This window comes from Cydia pomonella, chromosome 3 (assembly GCF_033807575.1).
Source record: "Cydia pomonella isolate Wapato2018A chromosome 3, ilCydPomo1, whole genome shotgun sequence".
NCBI lineage: Eukaryota > Metazoa > Arthropoda > Insecta > Lepidoptera > Tortricidae > Cydia > Cydia pomonella.
The window spans coordinates 5,101,118-5,117,309 of record NC_084705.1 but is presented as its reverse complement, the minus strand read 5'-3'; the positions used below and the strand labels follow the sequence as shown (position 1 = coordinate 5,117,309).

Below are 16,192 nucleotides of genomic sequence, written 5' to 3'. Positions count from 1 at the left end.
ATTCTACCAAAATCAAAATTTTTGTGTGTTTAGTATTTTTTTATGCTTAGTTTATTTTGTATATCATGATTTTTCCTAAAATGGCCTGTTCCTCTTAAAACTAGTGTTTTTTTTTTTTCATAGTTTAGGTATCTTAGCGGCTGACTGCTGGTCAAAGGCAAACATTAAAATATATTTTCTATTTGTAGATGTTGTTAACTTGTTATAGTTGTAGCTACATACATATCAGTGTATAATATATTTTGCGTTTTAGTAAATGTGTTACCAATTAAATGTATTTGAGTATTTTTCCCTATAAAAATGTTAAATACCTTCCTAAATTCAAAGCATTTTTATGTTTTGAGAAATCTCCGATTCATATGCAGCGGCATTTATAATACCTATATTGCATTTTAGAAAGTGGAAGCAGACCTAATATTTTCTAAATATCAGAATTAGCACCAAATTAATGTACCATTTAAGTTCAAGTTCAAATATACTTTATTCATGTAGGCCTAGCAACAAGCACTTATGAATAGTAAGACAGTATTACATATAATTATCTTAAGCTAATTATCAGAGCAATTTATTGATGTTGTAAATATTATTCCATATATAATACTAATGAATATGATATTTAGTGGTAAACATAATTTAATACATATTGTTCTTTCAGGACAAATCCCATTTTTCTCCTTTAACAAAAAAGGGAACTTAATATTGACATACGAAGGTGTGACCTACAGACAAGCTTACGTATGTTCTGGCAAAGACGATCCAGATATAGCTCAGAAGATCATATGGAGGTGTACCAGCCATAGTAGATACAGTTGTAAAGCTTCGGTGCAGACGATTGGTGATGTGGTAGTGTGCACGAAAGGTATTCATGTTAGTCACGTTAGTAAAGGTACAGTATGAGTGGCTTTGGATCTCATGTATCTAACGCCGTACAAATGCATCTGTTCTCGACGGACTCAACATTAAAACGAGGCTCTCAACTGTTTGTTATAAAATTGTTGCATAGTATTTATTTGTGTAACTTGAACGTGGCAAGAGATTGAGCGTATTTTCAGTTTGTACTTCGTACACTGTTGGAGCTCGACGGCCAGTACTGTGAACACCGCTGCTAATGGGCTCTTGTATGAAACGATGAACCACGACACAAGAAGTGCTTAGTGATAGACAATTATTGAAGCTACCTACCAATGTAATTATGGTATTTATAATACACTAACTTATAGTGTACATACATTATGTAAATTAGTGTGATCAACACAATATTTATTGTTCTGAATAAATGAAATCAGTGGATAAAAGAAGATATGTTGTAACCTCCTCATTATTTTAATTGATTATTTTCGGCGAAGCTGTTTTGGACTTGTACTGAACTCGATTTGTACTATGTCTTACGTTTTACATGTTTTACGTTTGGGACGTTTTCGCTAAAACTTGTACTTGAGCGAGATGATGGCACAGCCCCACAATACTACTTGGACAGTCAGTACCTATCTATAGTAGCGGATGGAACAAGACTCCAGAAGTATCTGTCATACGGGAATAATTTTGCAAATAAAGATATATCTCTACAGTTCGTATCTGTGACAGTCTTATTCTTCCACACACAGGGACTTATATATTTTTGTAAGACTATCAAAAATACCACGTTCTTAATTTTTTTGGTCAATTGTTTCAGCTATTTTCTCCATTTCAAGTAGAGGAAGCCAGATTCTTATATACGAAGGAAATAAATACAGGGTAAACCGTCGTTCAGCTCATAAAATCCTTTGGAGATGCACCACGCACGCTGCATATAACTGTAAAGCGTCTATAAATACTATAGAAAACGAAATAGTCCTTGTAAAAGGAGTACATACTACTCGAGCTGATTTTCAGCGGTGATACTAAAACATGATTTATATTATTTGATTAAATTTTCTAAAAAAAATAAGGAACTTTTTTGTTGTTTTCTGTGTTTGATGTACCTGAGTTCATTGTGTGTGTGTGTCTGTAAGCGGTACTATTTTTTTCATAAAAAGGAAAAATTTAAAAAATAACACTACTTCGAGCAAGGTTGAAGTTGCGACTTTACCGAACACCGGTCCGATCGCTCTTAACCTCCTGAGCTACTAAAGCTTATCAGAAGCGTGTGAATCTTTGTATACCTTGGCACCGGAGTCCCAAGTTATAATTTGTGGGGTGATTTGAATAAATCAATTCATAAGTAATTTGACGGTAGTTTTAAATCAGTTAGTAGTTGGTTGTCAGTTTGGACAGGTTGGTATGGCGGGAAGTGGAGCATGGCGGGCATTCTGGTATTAATGGCCGTAGGACTTCGGGCATCACCCTCTTGAACGGAAATTATATGTAAAGTGTAATAGTGATCAATAAAGTACAAGATAATTTAGAAACTACTGGGTCTCTTCCCAAAGTGCCAATCGTTAACGCTCCAAATACATACGATACAAATAAGTTCTATTATATTGTGAAGTTTATAGGCTATAATATGAAACTTGGTGTTTTAATTTATCTTATTTTTAGGCACAATCATAAACTTCAAAGGCAAACAAATGCTCATCTATGAAGGCTGCAGATACCGAGTGAACGGCAGAAGCAAGACTTGCAACAAGATCCGTTGGCGATGCACTTCTCACGCTAAGTACAGTTGCAGTGCGGCGGTGCATACTGTGGGCGATGATGTGGTGTATTACTCTGGCAAACATAAGTTGCAGTATGATAGTGCAGCGACGAATGTGAATGCTTTTGGGAAGGGGTGTAAAGTTGTAAAACAGTATACATTATACGAATAATATTTAATACACTGTAAATTGTTGAAATGTACACGGAAAAACAGTTGTGGTTTATTTACAGATAATTTGTAAAATTTACAGAGATATGTGTTAAATTTACAGATTTCTCTGTAAAGTTTACAAATTATCTGTAAATTTAACATAACTATTTTTTCCGTGTACGATATTTTATACGTCTATTATATTTCAAATCTCGCAAAATATCTTCATGTTTTTCAAGTTGTCTTTGTATGCAATACACGAAAAAAAATGTACCGATATGAAAGATGCTACAAAAAACCACATGACTGTTTCCATACATCATTTATGTTTCGATTGGCGTTTTCTATCATCAATTGTCATCTTGGCTATGCCCTTTGATCATAAATAGAAAAACATAAGAAGAATTATTTTGTTCCCTAAAGTTAAAGATTGTGATTTACCCGAAGCCGATCCCGATGTGCTTAGTCCTCGTACATTATATAATTAGTAACACCAAGGTTTTCAACATAGAAAACAATTTTAAAAACAAAATCTTAGTATAGCTCCCTTTTAGTATTCTGGTTGAAACAGAACGCGCTACATATAAAAGGGATTTTTTAAGTATCTATTTATATATTTAAGTAAAATTTTACAAAGATTTCAAACAAGTGTACTAAATGTATCAGAACCAGAATTCATAATTCTCAAAGAGGACGGCCGATGCTTAATTGAGGAAAATACCTGTACAGACAAATGACATCCCAAGGCTTCAAGAAACGGTGGGTGTGTTCCTCACATATGTTCAATGGATGCATGGCATGTATTTACACGGTGGATGATAGGATTGTTTCGATAGCGGAAAAAATGACAATGACTAAATAAAGGGAGAAGTAAAATTTCACCTGAACATACTTTACTTGATTTACAGCTAGTTATCCCAAGCCAATCAACGGACTGGACTGTTTAACTTAACGGCAAGAAATTTCTCATGAAATAGAATTATTGTTGTGTGTTATTTGTTGGTCTAACCGACTTTCAATGCTGGCGACTGCGTACTAAAAAACATGGATAAGTAAGGACCTATCCATTATCCACCTAGATAAAAAACTCGGTGTGCTTAATAAAGCAAAGCGATACTTTACTCCAGGGCAAAGACTGCTGCTTTATAGTTCGCAAGTCAGACCCCATATGGAGTATTGCTGTCATCTTTGGGCAGGAGCACCTGGACCCCAGCTTGGGCCCTTCGACTCAGTCCAAAGACGTGCTGTACTAATCGTCCACGATCCCAAACTCACAAGCGGTATTGAACCTTTAAGTCTAAGGAGAGACTTTGTCTCCTTATGTGTGTTCTACCGCTTATACAATGGGCTGTGCTCTGAAGAATTGTTTGACATGATGCCCCCGGCTACTTTCTATCACCGCATCGCCCGCTGTCGGCGGGGTGTTCATCCTCACACCCTGGAACCTGGATAGTCGCGCACTGTGCGGTTTAAGAGGAACTTCCTTCCCCGCACGCTCCGGTTGTGGAATGAGCTACCTCCCGAGGGTCTACAGTGTGATATATGTATTTAGGGTAGACTCAACTACTGTATGAAAATAACATGTGGGTAATTATGTAAAAACCAGTTCTGGAATAAACGCCGTATGAACAACGCTGTGTTCCGTTTCTTCATCCCTCAGCAACCCCCGTATACTCTATTGGCGACGAGGATGGGATGAAGAAACGGAACACAGCGTTGTTCATACGGCGTTGAGGTTCTTCAAAAAGGAGTGTACAGATTTTTAAAGGGTCGGCAACGCGAATGTAACACGTATGGAGTTGCAGGCGTCCATAGGCTACGGTGACTGCTTACCATCAGGCGGGCCGTATGCTTGCTTGCCACCGTCGTGGTATAAAAAAAAGATAGGTCTGATGAAAATGGCAGGGAATCGTGGTATACCTACGGAAACGAGCGAAAATTTTGGATATCTCTGGGGGATGCCTCTGCACTACAGTGGCAATTTTTTTGTATTTGCTAATACGATATCACTTCTCCGCTACCTAAAGGTTGTCTGGTAGAGATCGCTCTTTAGCGATAAGACCGCCTGTTGTCGCCTTTGTCTTCATGTATTATGTATGTCTCTCTATAAATGTTATTTTGAAGTTGTGCAATAAAGAGGATTTATATTGTATTGTACGATAGATGTATAAAAATAATGAGGTACAAAATAGTTATTTACTAATAAATCTGATATGAAATGTATATACTTGAGTCCCCAAGTGCTTAATTTTTTTTATGCAACAAACGGCGTCGATTAATTCAGGTTTTTTGATACTTTGCTATGCTCGGTTGATTTATTCATTTGAATATATAGGTAGTTAAAGATAAGTGGGTGTTAATATAAACTATATTAAAGTTACTTCCTTTTTTTTGGAATATAATGTTATATTACTTACCGACTAACTTGTTGCTGCTGTTAATTACCGAGAAATTTCAAGAATGAAAAGGTATTACAACTCTTTACATAATTTCTTTATTACATTTATTTTGTACTTAAAAATAATAACATAAACCGTAGTGTACAGTGCTAAAAAAATAGAAAACGACCAATATATTAAATAAGATATTGAACGTGTTGTGTATTTTGCGGTAACTATCTTCACTTCATAAAATATAGGCATATAGGTAATGAAAATTTATATAAAGATGAAGTGTACTGTATAATTAATTCTACACACCTAGACTCCTTAACTCAAAATACTTTTTAATTTAAGATTAGTAGTTAAGTTAGAAAAATGCATGTTTTTTTTTTGGTATGAAATAAACAGACTAAATTTTTTTTTTTTTTTTTAGGTATCGTTAAGGTAACATCGATAACAGACATGTCGATATTTCATTTTGTCAAACACTTTATTTTGCCACAAAAACTTCTATGTCTGATTATATTATTTGACTTCATAAGTTTATCACCCGACAATCATCTTAAGTTTATTTGGATGAGACAGCTTCTTAGCGATGCAATTGTCTGTTGTATTACTATATGTTTTATATATATAAAAAAGTTTATAATACATTTTGCAGCGCTCTTCCGAATGACCCGTTTCGGGAACCCAATGATGGTCTTCGCCGGCTACCCGTATCGTCAGCACCGCTGGCTCAAAGACCAGCTCCGATGGGCCTGCTCCTCTAAAAAGGACTGTAACGCCACCGTGCACACTTCCATTGCTGGCAAAGTCATCAAATTCAAGGGTGAACATACGCATCCACCGACAAAGAAGTATCTGAATCACGAGTAATATCAGTAATAAGGTTTTATATGTATCTTGAGAATGTGTGTTATTGAATTACAAAAGTCTTGTCATGATCGTAATAAAGGTTTATCCCGAGGGACCAAGTTTATTTCTATGATTTATTTGAAATTTATCTGTATTTTATTGATTAGTCTACATTACATGTAACTACCTTTTTCAAATATAAAGAAGCGTTGTTTAATTAAATGCTGTTAATGTTGGATTATAAAATACACCTGTGTTAATTTGTGCACCGGAAATTACATTTGATATTAAGATAAAGTGTTGCTATTATTTAATATGTTCATAATTAAATTGTTTTTATTTTTATTTTATTCTTTAAGTGGGAGTGGGTGATATATAAAATCAGAGTAAAGAATATATGAAAATAAAATATAATTAAAAGAAAGTAATATAAGCTTTTTTAAGTTTAAGGTTTACTAATCACAAAGTACCCTTTCACCAAGAACTCGTTACTATTATGACAAAAGTGTTAATCATATTTTCTGTATTATTTACTAAAGTTTCAATTTTCGTATTCCTTTTCAGTAAAGAAGATATGTCTCGAAAACGACGTCCGAGTCCTCCTCTACCAAAGTCACACTTACCAACTGAAGAACCGAGGGCGCTGTGCATGTACAGAACTGTACGCAGGATGCAAGGCTGCCTTAGTGCTGGATGATGGAAACAGCGTATTAGCAACCATGTTCAAACACAATCATGACCCTCCTGTGCTCATGAAGACAGCTAAGGGACACTATGTCAATGTCAGGAAATAATGTCATACACTAAAGCACACCAGCTGAAGAACCGTGGACGCCGCGGACATGCACAGAACTGTACACGCGATGCAAAGCTGCCTTGGTGTTAGATGGTGGGAACAGCGTACTGGCGACCATGCTTAAACATAATCATGACCTTCCTGTACTCATGAGGACGGTTTTAGGGACACTATATTAAAATGTCAGGAAATAATATAGCATTCTACTAAACCACACCAGCTTAAGAACCAAAGGGCGCCATGCATGCACAGAACTGCACGTAGGATGCAAGGCTGCCTTGGTTAACACCAATCTAACGATCATGGAAACAGCGCACTAGCGACCATTTTTAAACATAATCATGACCCTCATGTGCTCATAAGGCTGACTTCAAGTTAAAGACAGCCGACAAAGGGACACTATGTCTGTCAGGAAATAATGTAACATACTAAAGCCACAGTAACCAGCTGAAAAAGCAAGGAGGATGTGCATGCACAAAACTCTACGTCGAACCGGATGCAAGGCTACCTTGATGTTAGATGATGGAAACAGCGTGCTAGTCATCATATTTAAACATAGTCATGACTCTCCTGTGCTCATGGGGACTGCAATGTTAATGTCACAATATAATATAACATGCTAAAACCACACTTTATAACTGAACAACGAAGGGTGTATGCACAGAACTGTACGCAAAATGCAAGGCTTGGTGCTGGTGGTAACATACCCATGACCACCCTTTCATCATTGTCATTTTAAGAAAAATGTAACTTTAGTAGACTCCTACTCTGACAATGCTAACTCGGTATCTGACAACTTGGTAGTGAAAAAAAAATTACCGTGCTATAGAGGTACTTAAACCTATCATTCGGATCCAGAATTTGCTAGCATTACGACTGCAGTAATGTGGCGCAACATTACGCCCAGATTTTTTAACATTTGCGCAGCAACGTCGCGCGTAATGCTGGGGTATTCTCGGTCGTAGATAGCGAAGCTATCGTAGCTCTGTGCTGTGCTCGTAGCTAAATTTAATGTTTTAAATAGACAAAGGAATAATCGTAGTGTCTATAACAAAATGCTTCCAAAGGAAAGTTTTAAATTTGATTTGCATGTTTATATGTCTTGGGTTAAATACTTGATTCGAGTTTGTAAAGAGTGTGTTACCATTGTATTAAAAAAAGGTCTTACCACTTATTGTTATCGTTAGTATGCAGTTTTTGACTCATTAAAAATACTCTTTAAATTTAGTTAAGATATCACTAACAGTAGTAAATGCTTTGAAAAGTGATAAAGCCAAAATATCGCTATTTGAATACCTACTTTTTAAAAGAATATGTAAACTTTTAATCTACTCGTTAATAACATTATATTGAATAAAATATAGCTTAAACCAAAGTTTGCTGCTACATTCTATCATTTTGTTCAGGTGTCTGTATTCAAATGTAATATTTAACAAGTGGTTATTTTATGTAGATATTTTCAATTATGAAAAAGTAGCATATAGGTATGTGCATTTTGTTGAAGCTAGTGATTTAAATAAATATTTAATAAACAGGAAAATAGCATTTTTTTTTCATTGAGTTCAAATTAATTCGATCATTTTTAAACGGCGAGGATAGGCACTTTATAAATTCATTTAATATTAACTAGATTGACGTGACTATTGTAGGAAATGCGTTAAGGAAGACAAAGAAAAGATTAACCAAGGAGGAAATATTAGCAAAGGATAGAGAACGCAAAAGGCTGAAATATGCTGAAGTGAAGAAAAATCCGGTGCTTTATGGATTATTACAAGAAAAGGAGAAGCAACGATATTTATTGAAAAAGAAAAAGAAGAAGGTCGTCAGTATCAAGGAAATGAGCGAAAGAGCAAAAAGAGAACAACGGCGCAGATGGAGAAGAAATTCTCTAAACTACCTTAAGAAACTGAAGGAAAAAAATAAACTAAACCAGAATCATATGGAAAGCTCTGCATCTGATAGTGTCAATAGTGAGAATGATGAAATAATAATATAAAACATAAGGTTGATAATAATCAAGACGGTTCCTTTACTGACACTGATGTGTGAGCCTGTTAGCTCACTTGCGTACGAAGCTGAGGCATGGCCCTAGTCAAGTAATAATAAAAATACTGACAGGTTGATTGAACTACTATGCGAATTAAATGCTGTCAGCTTTATTTCAATTCATAATGATCAAGTTGATTTCTCATCCAAATTATGTTGGTCGAGTTCGTGTAACCATTGTTGGATAACTTTTATTTGTATCTAAAATAGTATACCAAACCCACTAACCATGGTTGAATGTATATCCCAACCAGATTGCTTTACCACTTTAGTGTTTCTAAGTTTTTAGTTGTTGTGTAAATAATAAAAAGCCTTTTACGATTTGGGTCCGTTATTAAATATATCAAACAAGCTTCTAATTGACAGGAGATGTTCAGCTAATAATGTGACGGAATATTATTAAATTAATACTATGTTTCAGTAAGCATATTAAAGACGAAGAAGGGGAAGATGAACATCAAAGTAGGCGCCTACACATTCTACCTCAAGCCTGGCAACAACAAGACTTACAAGAAAAGATGGTGTTGCACGCAAAACAAGTACTGCCGGGCGTGCCTTCATATGGTGGATAATAAAATAGTAGCCATATATAACCAGCATAACCACGAGAAAAAGTAGTGGTACTGGAAAAAGGGACGCCAAGAAAAGTGTCTAATCACCGCATCTCTGCAAATGAAGAAGAGGCATTCAATAAAAAGGTATATTTCGTCGGATATCTGATGTGTATGGCAGCTACCTTTATAACCTACATAAATATGTATTATTTTATAGAATTTAAAGCTAAGGTATCAAACGTTATGATGTCAAATATCGGCTGCTTAGCTTTATTAGTAGTGTTTATAAAAGCGTCATGTAGCTGCTCATTGTCAACATAGTCAACCATATGATAAACTATAGGGTATGTGAAGGGAAGATTACAACAATTACTTTTGACAAGGATATCCACCTATAAAACAAAGGTCAAAGAAAATAATTGTAGCTCAATGTTTGTTATTTATTTTGGGATATGTATAATAGTTTGTATATTATTCTCTTCTATTTAAATAACTTTAAAATAATCAGGTTTTAAAGTTACAAAGCAACTTTTATTGATTATATTATGTATAGATATGAGGTATTCATATTATTGAGATAAAACTTGATTTTACAAAATACTGTTTTATTTATTTACAGCAGTTGTATTTTATTTTTCGTAATCAAAATCATTTGACACGCCCCAACAATTTCATATGTGATTTTAATTGGAAGGTTTTTTACATTGAAAGCTAAACATCCTGTAACTTTTCAGGATTTCCGGGCTACCAGTTTGTCATGTCCAAAAAAGGGTCTCGGCATATCGAGTGCAACGGTTACAGATATTATGCCAGGTGCAAGAGAATGTATATGACGACCAAGAATAAGATTTTATGGAGGTGTGCCAACCATACCCGGACAAAGTGCAAATCGGTTGTCTATACGCTCGAAAATAGAATTGTCTCTGTGAGAAAGGAGCATAATCATGGACCAGGAAAATTTCATACTGTTTTCTTGTAATGTAACAAGTTTTAATAGTTATTTGTATCCCAAGGGAGGAAAGTAGGACATTGCGTGCCGCGTGTAAATTTGTTCTGCTCGACGGAGGCGGAAAGCGGCAACTTCGTTTAGCGCAGCGGGAGCAAAGTCCGCCCGGAGGGCAGAAAATGATATTTTAAAGTCAATATTAGTTGAATACCGTAAACCGGGGTGTAAATACACGACTTTTTAACTTCTAGAACGATTTTCACTAAGAATCCAAATGATAAAAGTAATAATTTTGACATCATTATTTGAGTCTGGGTTAGTCCTTTAATTTTGTATTTGTGAATTTTTATCAACCTAGTTCAGAGAAAATCAAAGTAAACCACCTGGTTTCTCCATATACTTAAAACGGGTTCGATAGACACAAGAAGGGGTGAATAGAAATATTCAGTTTTAGTTGTCATGTACATCGAATTTAGTTATTATGATGCTCATACTCTATTGGCAAGTAGTATGTATAATATATCTGTTAAACAGTTATTTGACAGAAAAAGTTTTTTGTTCGTATTTTTTAACCCTTTGTTGTACCGCTAGAACAAAGTTTAGCCACGCTTCATTTCATACCTCGGCGAGGATTTACTTTACAGTCAAAAAAATATTTCAGTTCGGCAGTTTTATTAACTTCTTTTGGTCTCAATGTAGAGTACAAGTCCACTATATATGTATCTTAAAAACTCTAATTTTAGAGATGTACTTTTTTTTAAATAACAACTTGAATGAAAAAGTTAAAAAATTCTCTATTCACCCTGCGATTTCAGGTGACCCCGTTTTACGGTATGTTTTTACTTTGTTATCGGATCGTTTTTACATATGGTTATGGTTATTTTAGTATATTAAATTCACTTATTTTGTATTTCTTAGATGTTTAGCTTTAGGTTTTCTTCTTATTACCCTAAAATCAGCGTCATGCGTCTTACGACATTGTTGCTGATTGCATTGCTGCAGGAAATGTTAATTATCTTGGAATCGGCATTGATTTTTATGATCCTGCAGCAGCAGTGTAATAATATAAATATATTATGCGAGTTGTAAGTGGATATTATAATTAAGATATGCAAGGTCAATGTGGAGAAAGGTGTCTATGAGATAATACCGATCACAAGCTCTGTACACATACTCCATTAACAGAAGATCGGTAGAGTAGAAGGAGAGAAGCGCTTCCTTTTTGACTGTGTATTTGTGTATTCAAATAAGAGAGTACTAAGACTGGTCTTCGCAACCAACTATTTTTTTTATGCGGATCTTTCTTTCTTTGACCTTCCACAAATAAGGTTAGTCAAGGTGCAATTTAATTATCTATATAGACACGAATCGAATTGTTTTTCTAAGGAGCAGAAATCATGGGCCAGGTATATTTAACTCTTTTTAATTCATAGTAACATAATATCGTAATGTGAAATTAATTAAATTGTTATATTTTTTCGGTGGTTTTACTTTCAGTGTTGTATTTCGTAAGTTCGAATCGGCAAAAAAGCCGCTAACTTCCAAATTCTAGTGAGTGTCTTCAATATATATGCGACTATAAGTGTCTTCAATATATATGCTAGAGCTCAACGGGGGGGGGGGGGGGGGGGGGGGGGGGGGGGGTAGGGTCGGCAACGCGCATGTAACTCCTCTGAGTTGCAGGTGTATATAGACTATCGAATTAATAATTATTCTGATTTCCTGTTAAATTAACCGAACCACGAACATGGATGATTGGGGCAATTTAGTCAGAATCAAGATGGGGGAAAGGCAGAGTGGGGATCAGCTGGTCAGTGTAGCTGAAACTTCGAGTTATACATAGTTAAAGTTATAATTTTCTTCTTGGTTCAATATTCTCAATAAGTGAATGAATTACAACTAAATTAATGATTTGATGGTATATTTATTTGACTTTCAGACACTTACTACTTCGAAACCAACAGGAAAGGCGGCCAGCTCATGTACATGGCCGGGTTTAAGTACTACCTTATCACGGACTACAAGAACAAAACCAAGAAGATATGGAGGTGCTCCCTTTATAAAAACGGCTGTAAAGCTGTAGTGCATACTATCGAAGACTTACCGGTGGCAATTAAAAATGCCCATACACATGTATCTGAATATGAAGACTATATTTAAGTATATTAAAAAAATATAAAAAAGAACAGTTGTTTATTCGATCGGCGGTCAAATTGTGTTTACAATATTATATTTAGTAATCTAAACAAACGAAACGAACAGTAAGTGATTTATTTCCTTAGGTTAGAAGGAGTCCCGGAGCTTGGGCTATAACCGCAAAGTCGAAGTTCGTCAATTGCGGCAAATTTTCTCTGTCACTCTAATTACGTGTTAGTGAGAGTAAAAGGAAAGATCCCCGCAATTTGCGAATTTCGGTTTTCGCGGTACATTTAACAACTTGTTAAGATTTTGATACGACCTTGACGATCGTCTTGGTGATTGACGCGCATCTCATGCACGACTTGCTGTATTATGAACCTAACTAAAATGCAATAAACAAATATGGAAAGAAATAAATAAAGAAAGAAAGACTTTCACTTTATTTCGCATACACCAGTCAATTCGAGCGATCTACAAGATCGAATCGAAATAAAATCAAATCCTTAAAGAGTTGTTTAATCTATATCGGGCTCCAGATAGATTGTGTGACGTGAGCATGTATTGATTATTTAGCATATCATCAGATATACCATACAGAAATAAGAAGTAAGCATAGAGTGCTCACTCCATACATCAGTTTTGGTACCAAAACGCTTACTATTTTTGTAGTCTTCAGTTACTAGTTGAGACATCTAGCATCGAGTTGCGGAATTATCAGTAATTCTACTTGACAGTAGATGTTGTGACGAAAAGTCTAATGCTCAACAATTTTCAGCTAATACCGGAATAACCGGATCTCTATTTTCAACTCCTTCTGCTTGTAATATTAGTTGTAAATTGTTGAGAAATATAATTTTTCGATAATTCTGTAGCTTGATGCTAGATTACCAAAACTGATGTATGGAGTGAGCACTCTCTGCTTACTTTTGATTTCTCTATGGAAATACTCATCTTTGGATTTTCCCTTGTAATTGTAGACTTATTCTTCAATACTTCTGACATATATAATTTCTAACAATTTCAGGTCCCAATTTGTGCAAGTTCAAAGTATCTAGAAGTGGTGGCATCATCATGAGCTTGAACGGATACAAATATTACGTCCACGGCGACTACAAGCACAAAGTAAATAAGAGATGGAGATGCCCCAAGTATGGATGTAAGGCGGTAGTCCACACCATCGATAATGTACCGGTATCTTCGAAAAATAGACATTCGCATCCGCCAAATGATATGGATTCTATCATTTGACATGAAATTAACCCATTAATGTATTGTACCCCAATAATAAAATCAGGAAAGTAACTCTAGGTCCGCAAGCCGTATAACCGTGAAGGCATTATAAAAGGCCTTCCACTGACTTTTGTATAACTAGTCAAATTAAAATTGTAGTCTTGGTACTCTTAGGTTCTGGTTTGTGTTGCTTAGACATTCTGACTCAATGTCCATAGTAGGGACTACATTACTATTAAGAAGGGGCCGTTCCTTTTCCTTTGAAGTTAAGCCTATATTGTCGATAAGTCCATAATATTTTTGAAAAAGTAATTTATGTTACAGACTTTATTTGGTTTTGGGGTTAAATGACAAAAATAAAATTACATATTTTATTTTTAAATTACTCAGTGTGTAGTGAGCGTCATATTCATATAAGTTTATAATTATTTAATTCGTTTGTAGACAGTGATTGTGTGGATGATAAACATGTATCGTTACCCTATATATAATGCTGTATATTAATTATAATGAGTGACATAGAAAATAGTGTTTTCTTCCCAAACACGTTTTTCTCTCTAGTAGGTACCTACCGGCTTAATTTAAGGTAAACAAACATATATACATTGAACCCAGGCTTTTGCGTCCAAATTTCGAGCTTGATATTCAAGTGGAATAGCTGTGGAAAGCACTCATTTTATATGGAAATTCCTACACAAATGGACCCAGTTTTTAGTGATCTTGAGTGTGTAACTTACTTAGGAAGTAGTAGTAGTGTAGAATGATTGACTAGATAATATTTTACAGGTTACCGATTCTACACCTTCGAGAGGTCTCCCAAAGGTTCTCGAATTCTCAAAATGGCTGGCTACCTTTACCACTACCACACTATAATGAACTGCCGTCAGCAACTAAAGATTCGATGGAGATGCTCCTTACACAAAAAAGGCTGTACCGCCGTTGTCCATACCGTGGACGATATGGTGGTATCGATAAATAAAAAGCACAATCATCCTCCTGGTTAATGAAAGTTGAAGAGTTTATGGTGTTAAGTAAATGAATAACTTTGTCCTATATATAAATATATTTACTGTGAAATTTTATATCGATTTTTACGATGATATAATTATATTTTACTTTATTATTCCACTTTTATACCTACTAATAGTTTAAATTGAATATACCTTTTTTGATACAGTAGAGTTTGAAAGGACGTAGTTGGGAAAAGCTTGCTGTCCTTTTTTCCCAAAAAGATTATTAATCGGTGATCAGATGAAAGGGTAATAAGTAAGCAGTGTGCCTTAACAAGGACGACTCTAGCGAAGTTCACAGGAGACCGTTGGATAACATCTTTATGGAGCTCTATGGCAGACTCAATCCGAGTGTTTCGGTAAATATGATAATCCTTAAATGTATCAACTCTAAGTAAAAACAAAGTATTATTTTCAGGTAGAAAATCATACTACTTCGAAACTTCAATAACCGGCACTCGTCATCTATACGTCCGTGGTTACCGTTTCCACATGTGGTTGAAGACTGCGAGGGAAAACTGCCAAAACCCTATCAAGATACGCTGGAGGTGCTCTAAATATGGATCTGGGTGTAAAGTAGTTGTGTACTCGTATGAAGATACGGTAATATCGGAGAAGAATTGTCATAATCATCCTCCGATGCATTTTTGAGGAATAATGTTTTCTGTTATTTTTCGTATAATTGCTTGGTGGAAATAGATATATTACCTGATAGTCCTGATACACTGCGGGAAGTAGGATCTCGAATGCCGCGCATATTCCTATTCCTTGTGTTTAAAAGTAACGTTCGAATGGGAATTGTAAATAGATGCATTACTATTGTAACATGACCGTATCTGTCGCTTTCTTTGATAGAATGAATGAGGGAATCATAATCAAAATGTCGCAACAGTAATGTAGCTGTAGTGAGGAACATCCGAATGTGACCTTTATTGAATTTGATAACGTTTTGAAGGAGCTAATCAAAGAACTGACACAAAATACCTATTAAAGGTACAAATTTAAATCATGGTTGAATAAATTATTTTAGTAATTTTTTACATTAAGATTTTATATTTAGAGTTTAAGGTTTTATATTTCAGTTCATATACCTACTTGTTCTATAATGATTGTTTCTATTAAAGTATGTTACTTTAAAAAACTACAAACATTAAAGCTGCCTATCAAATTAGGCGGAGCGGAGCGGAGATGTAGGGAATTAACCAATAGAATTGGTTGTAATCTCTGCTCCACTGGATAACAACAAATGAATGATATTTGTTGATTCCCTACGTCTTCGCTTCGCTCCGCTTTAACAGACAAGCAGCCTTAAGTTTATTATTTTTATATTAACATCATCTTTATTCCTTCGCATAATTAATAAAAGGTTTCCTAATGGGAGTCACTGTAAAACATGTCTTCGTATTTTACAATATCTCTACTCGCATATCACACTCATATCAAAAATAACAACTGTCGCGTAAAAATT

The 16,192-nt window shown here is 35.1% G+C and overlaps 1 protein-coding gene across 7 annotated transcripts in view; it reads left to right on the top strand.

Annotated features, from left to right (window-relative positions):
* Window positions 1-16,192, top strand: part of LOC133515885 (protein tramtrack, beta isoform) — a 526,149-nt gene that overhangs the window by 497,348 nt on the left and 12,609 nt on the right. Inside the window, exon 5 of one of the 7 annotated variants that reach the window (XM_061848506.1) lies at window positions 10,134-11,822. The exons of 4 other annotated variants lie outside the window; for them this stretch is intronic. In XM_061848506.1, the coding sequence (XP_061704490.1) occupies window positions 10,134-10,378 (245 nt within the window). In that variant the 3' untranslated portion in view covers window positions 10,379-11,822. Of the gene's footprint in view, window positions 1-2,517; window positions 2,802-8,448; window positions 9,167-10,133; window positions 11,823-16,192 lie in introns of those variants that run through there. 2 more of the 7 variants (XM_061848466.1, XM_061848487.1) reach the window with 2 other exon arrangements.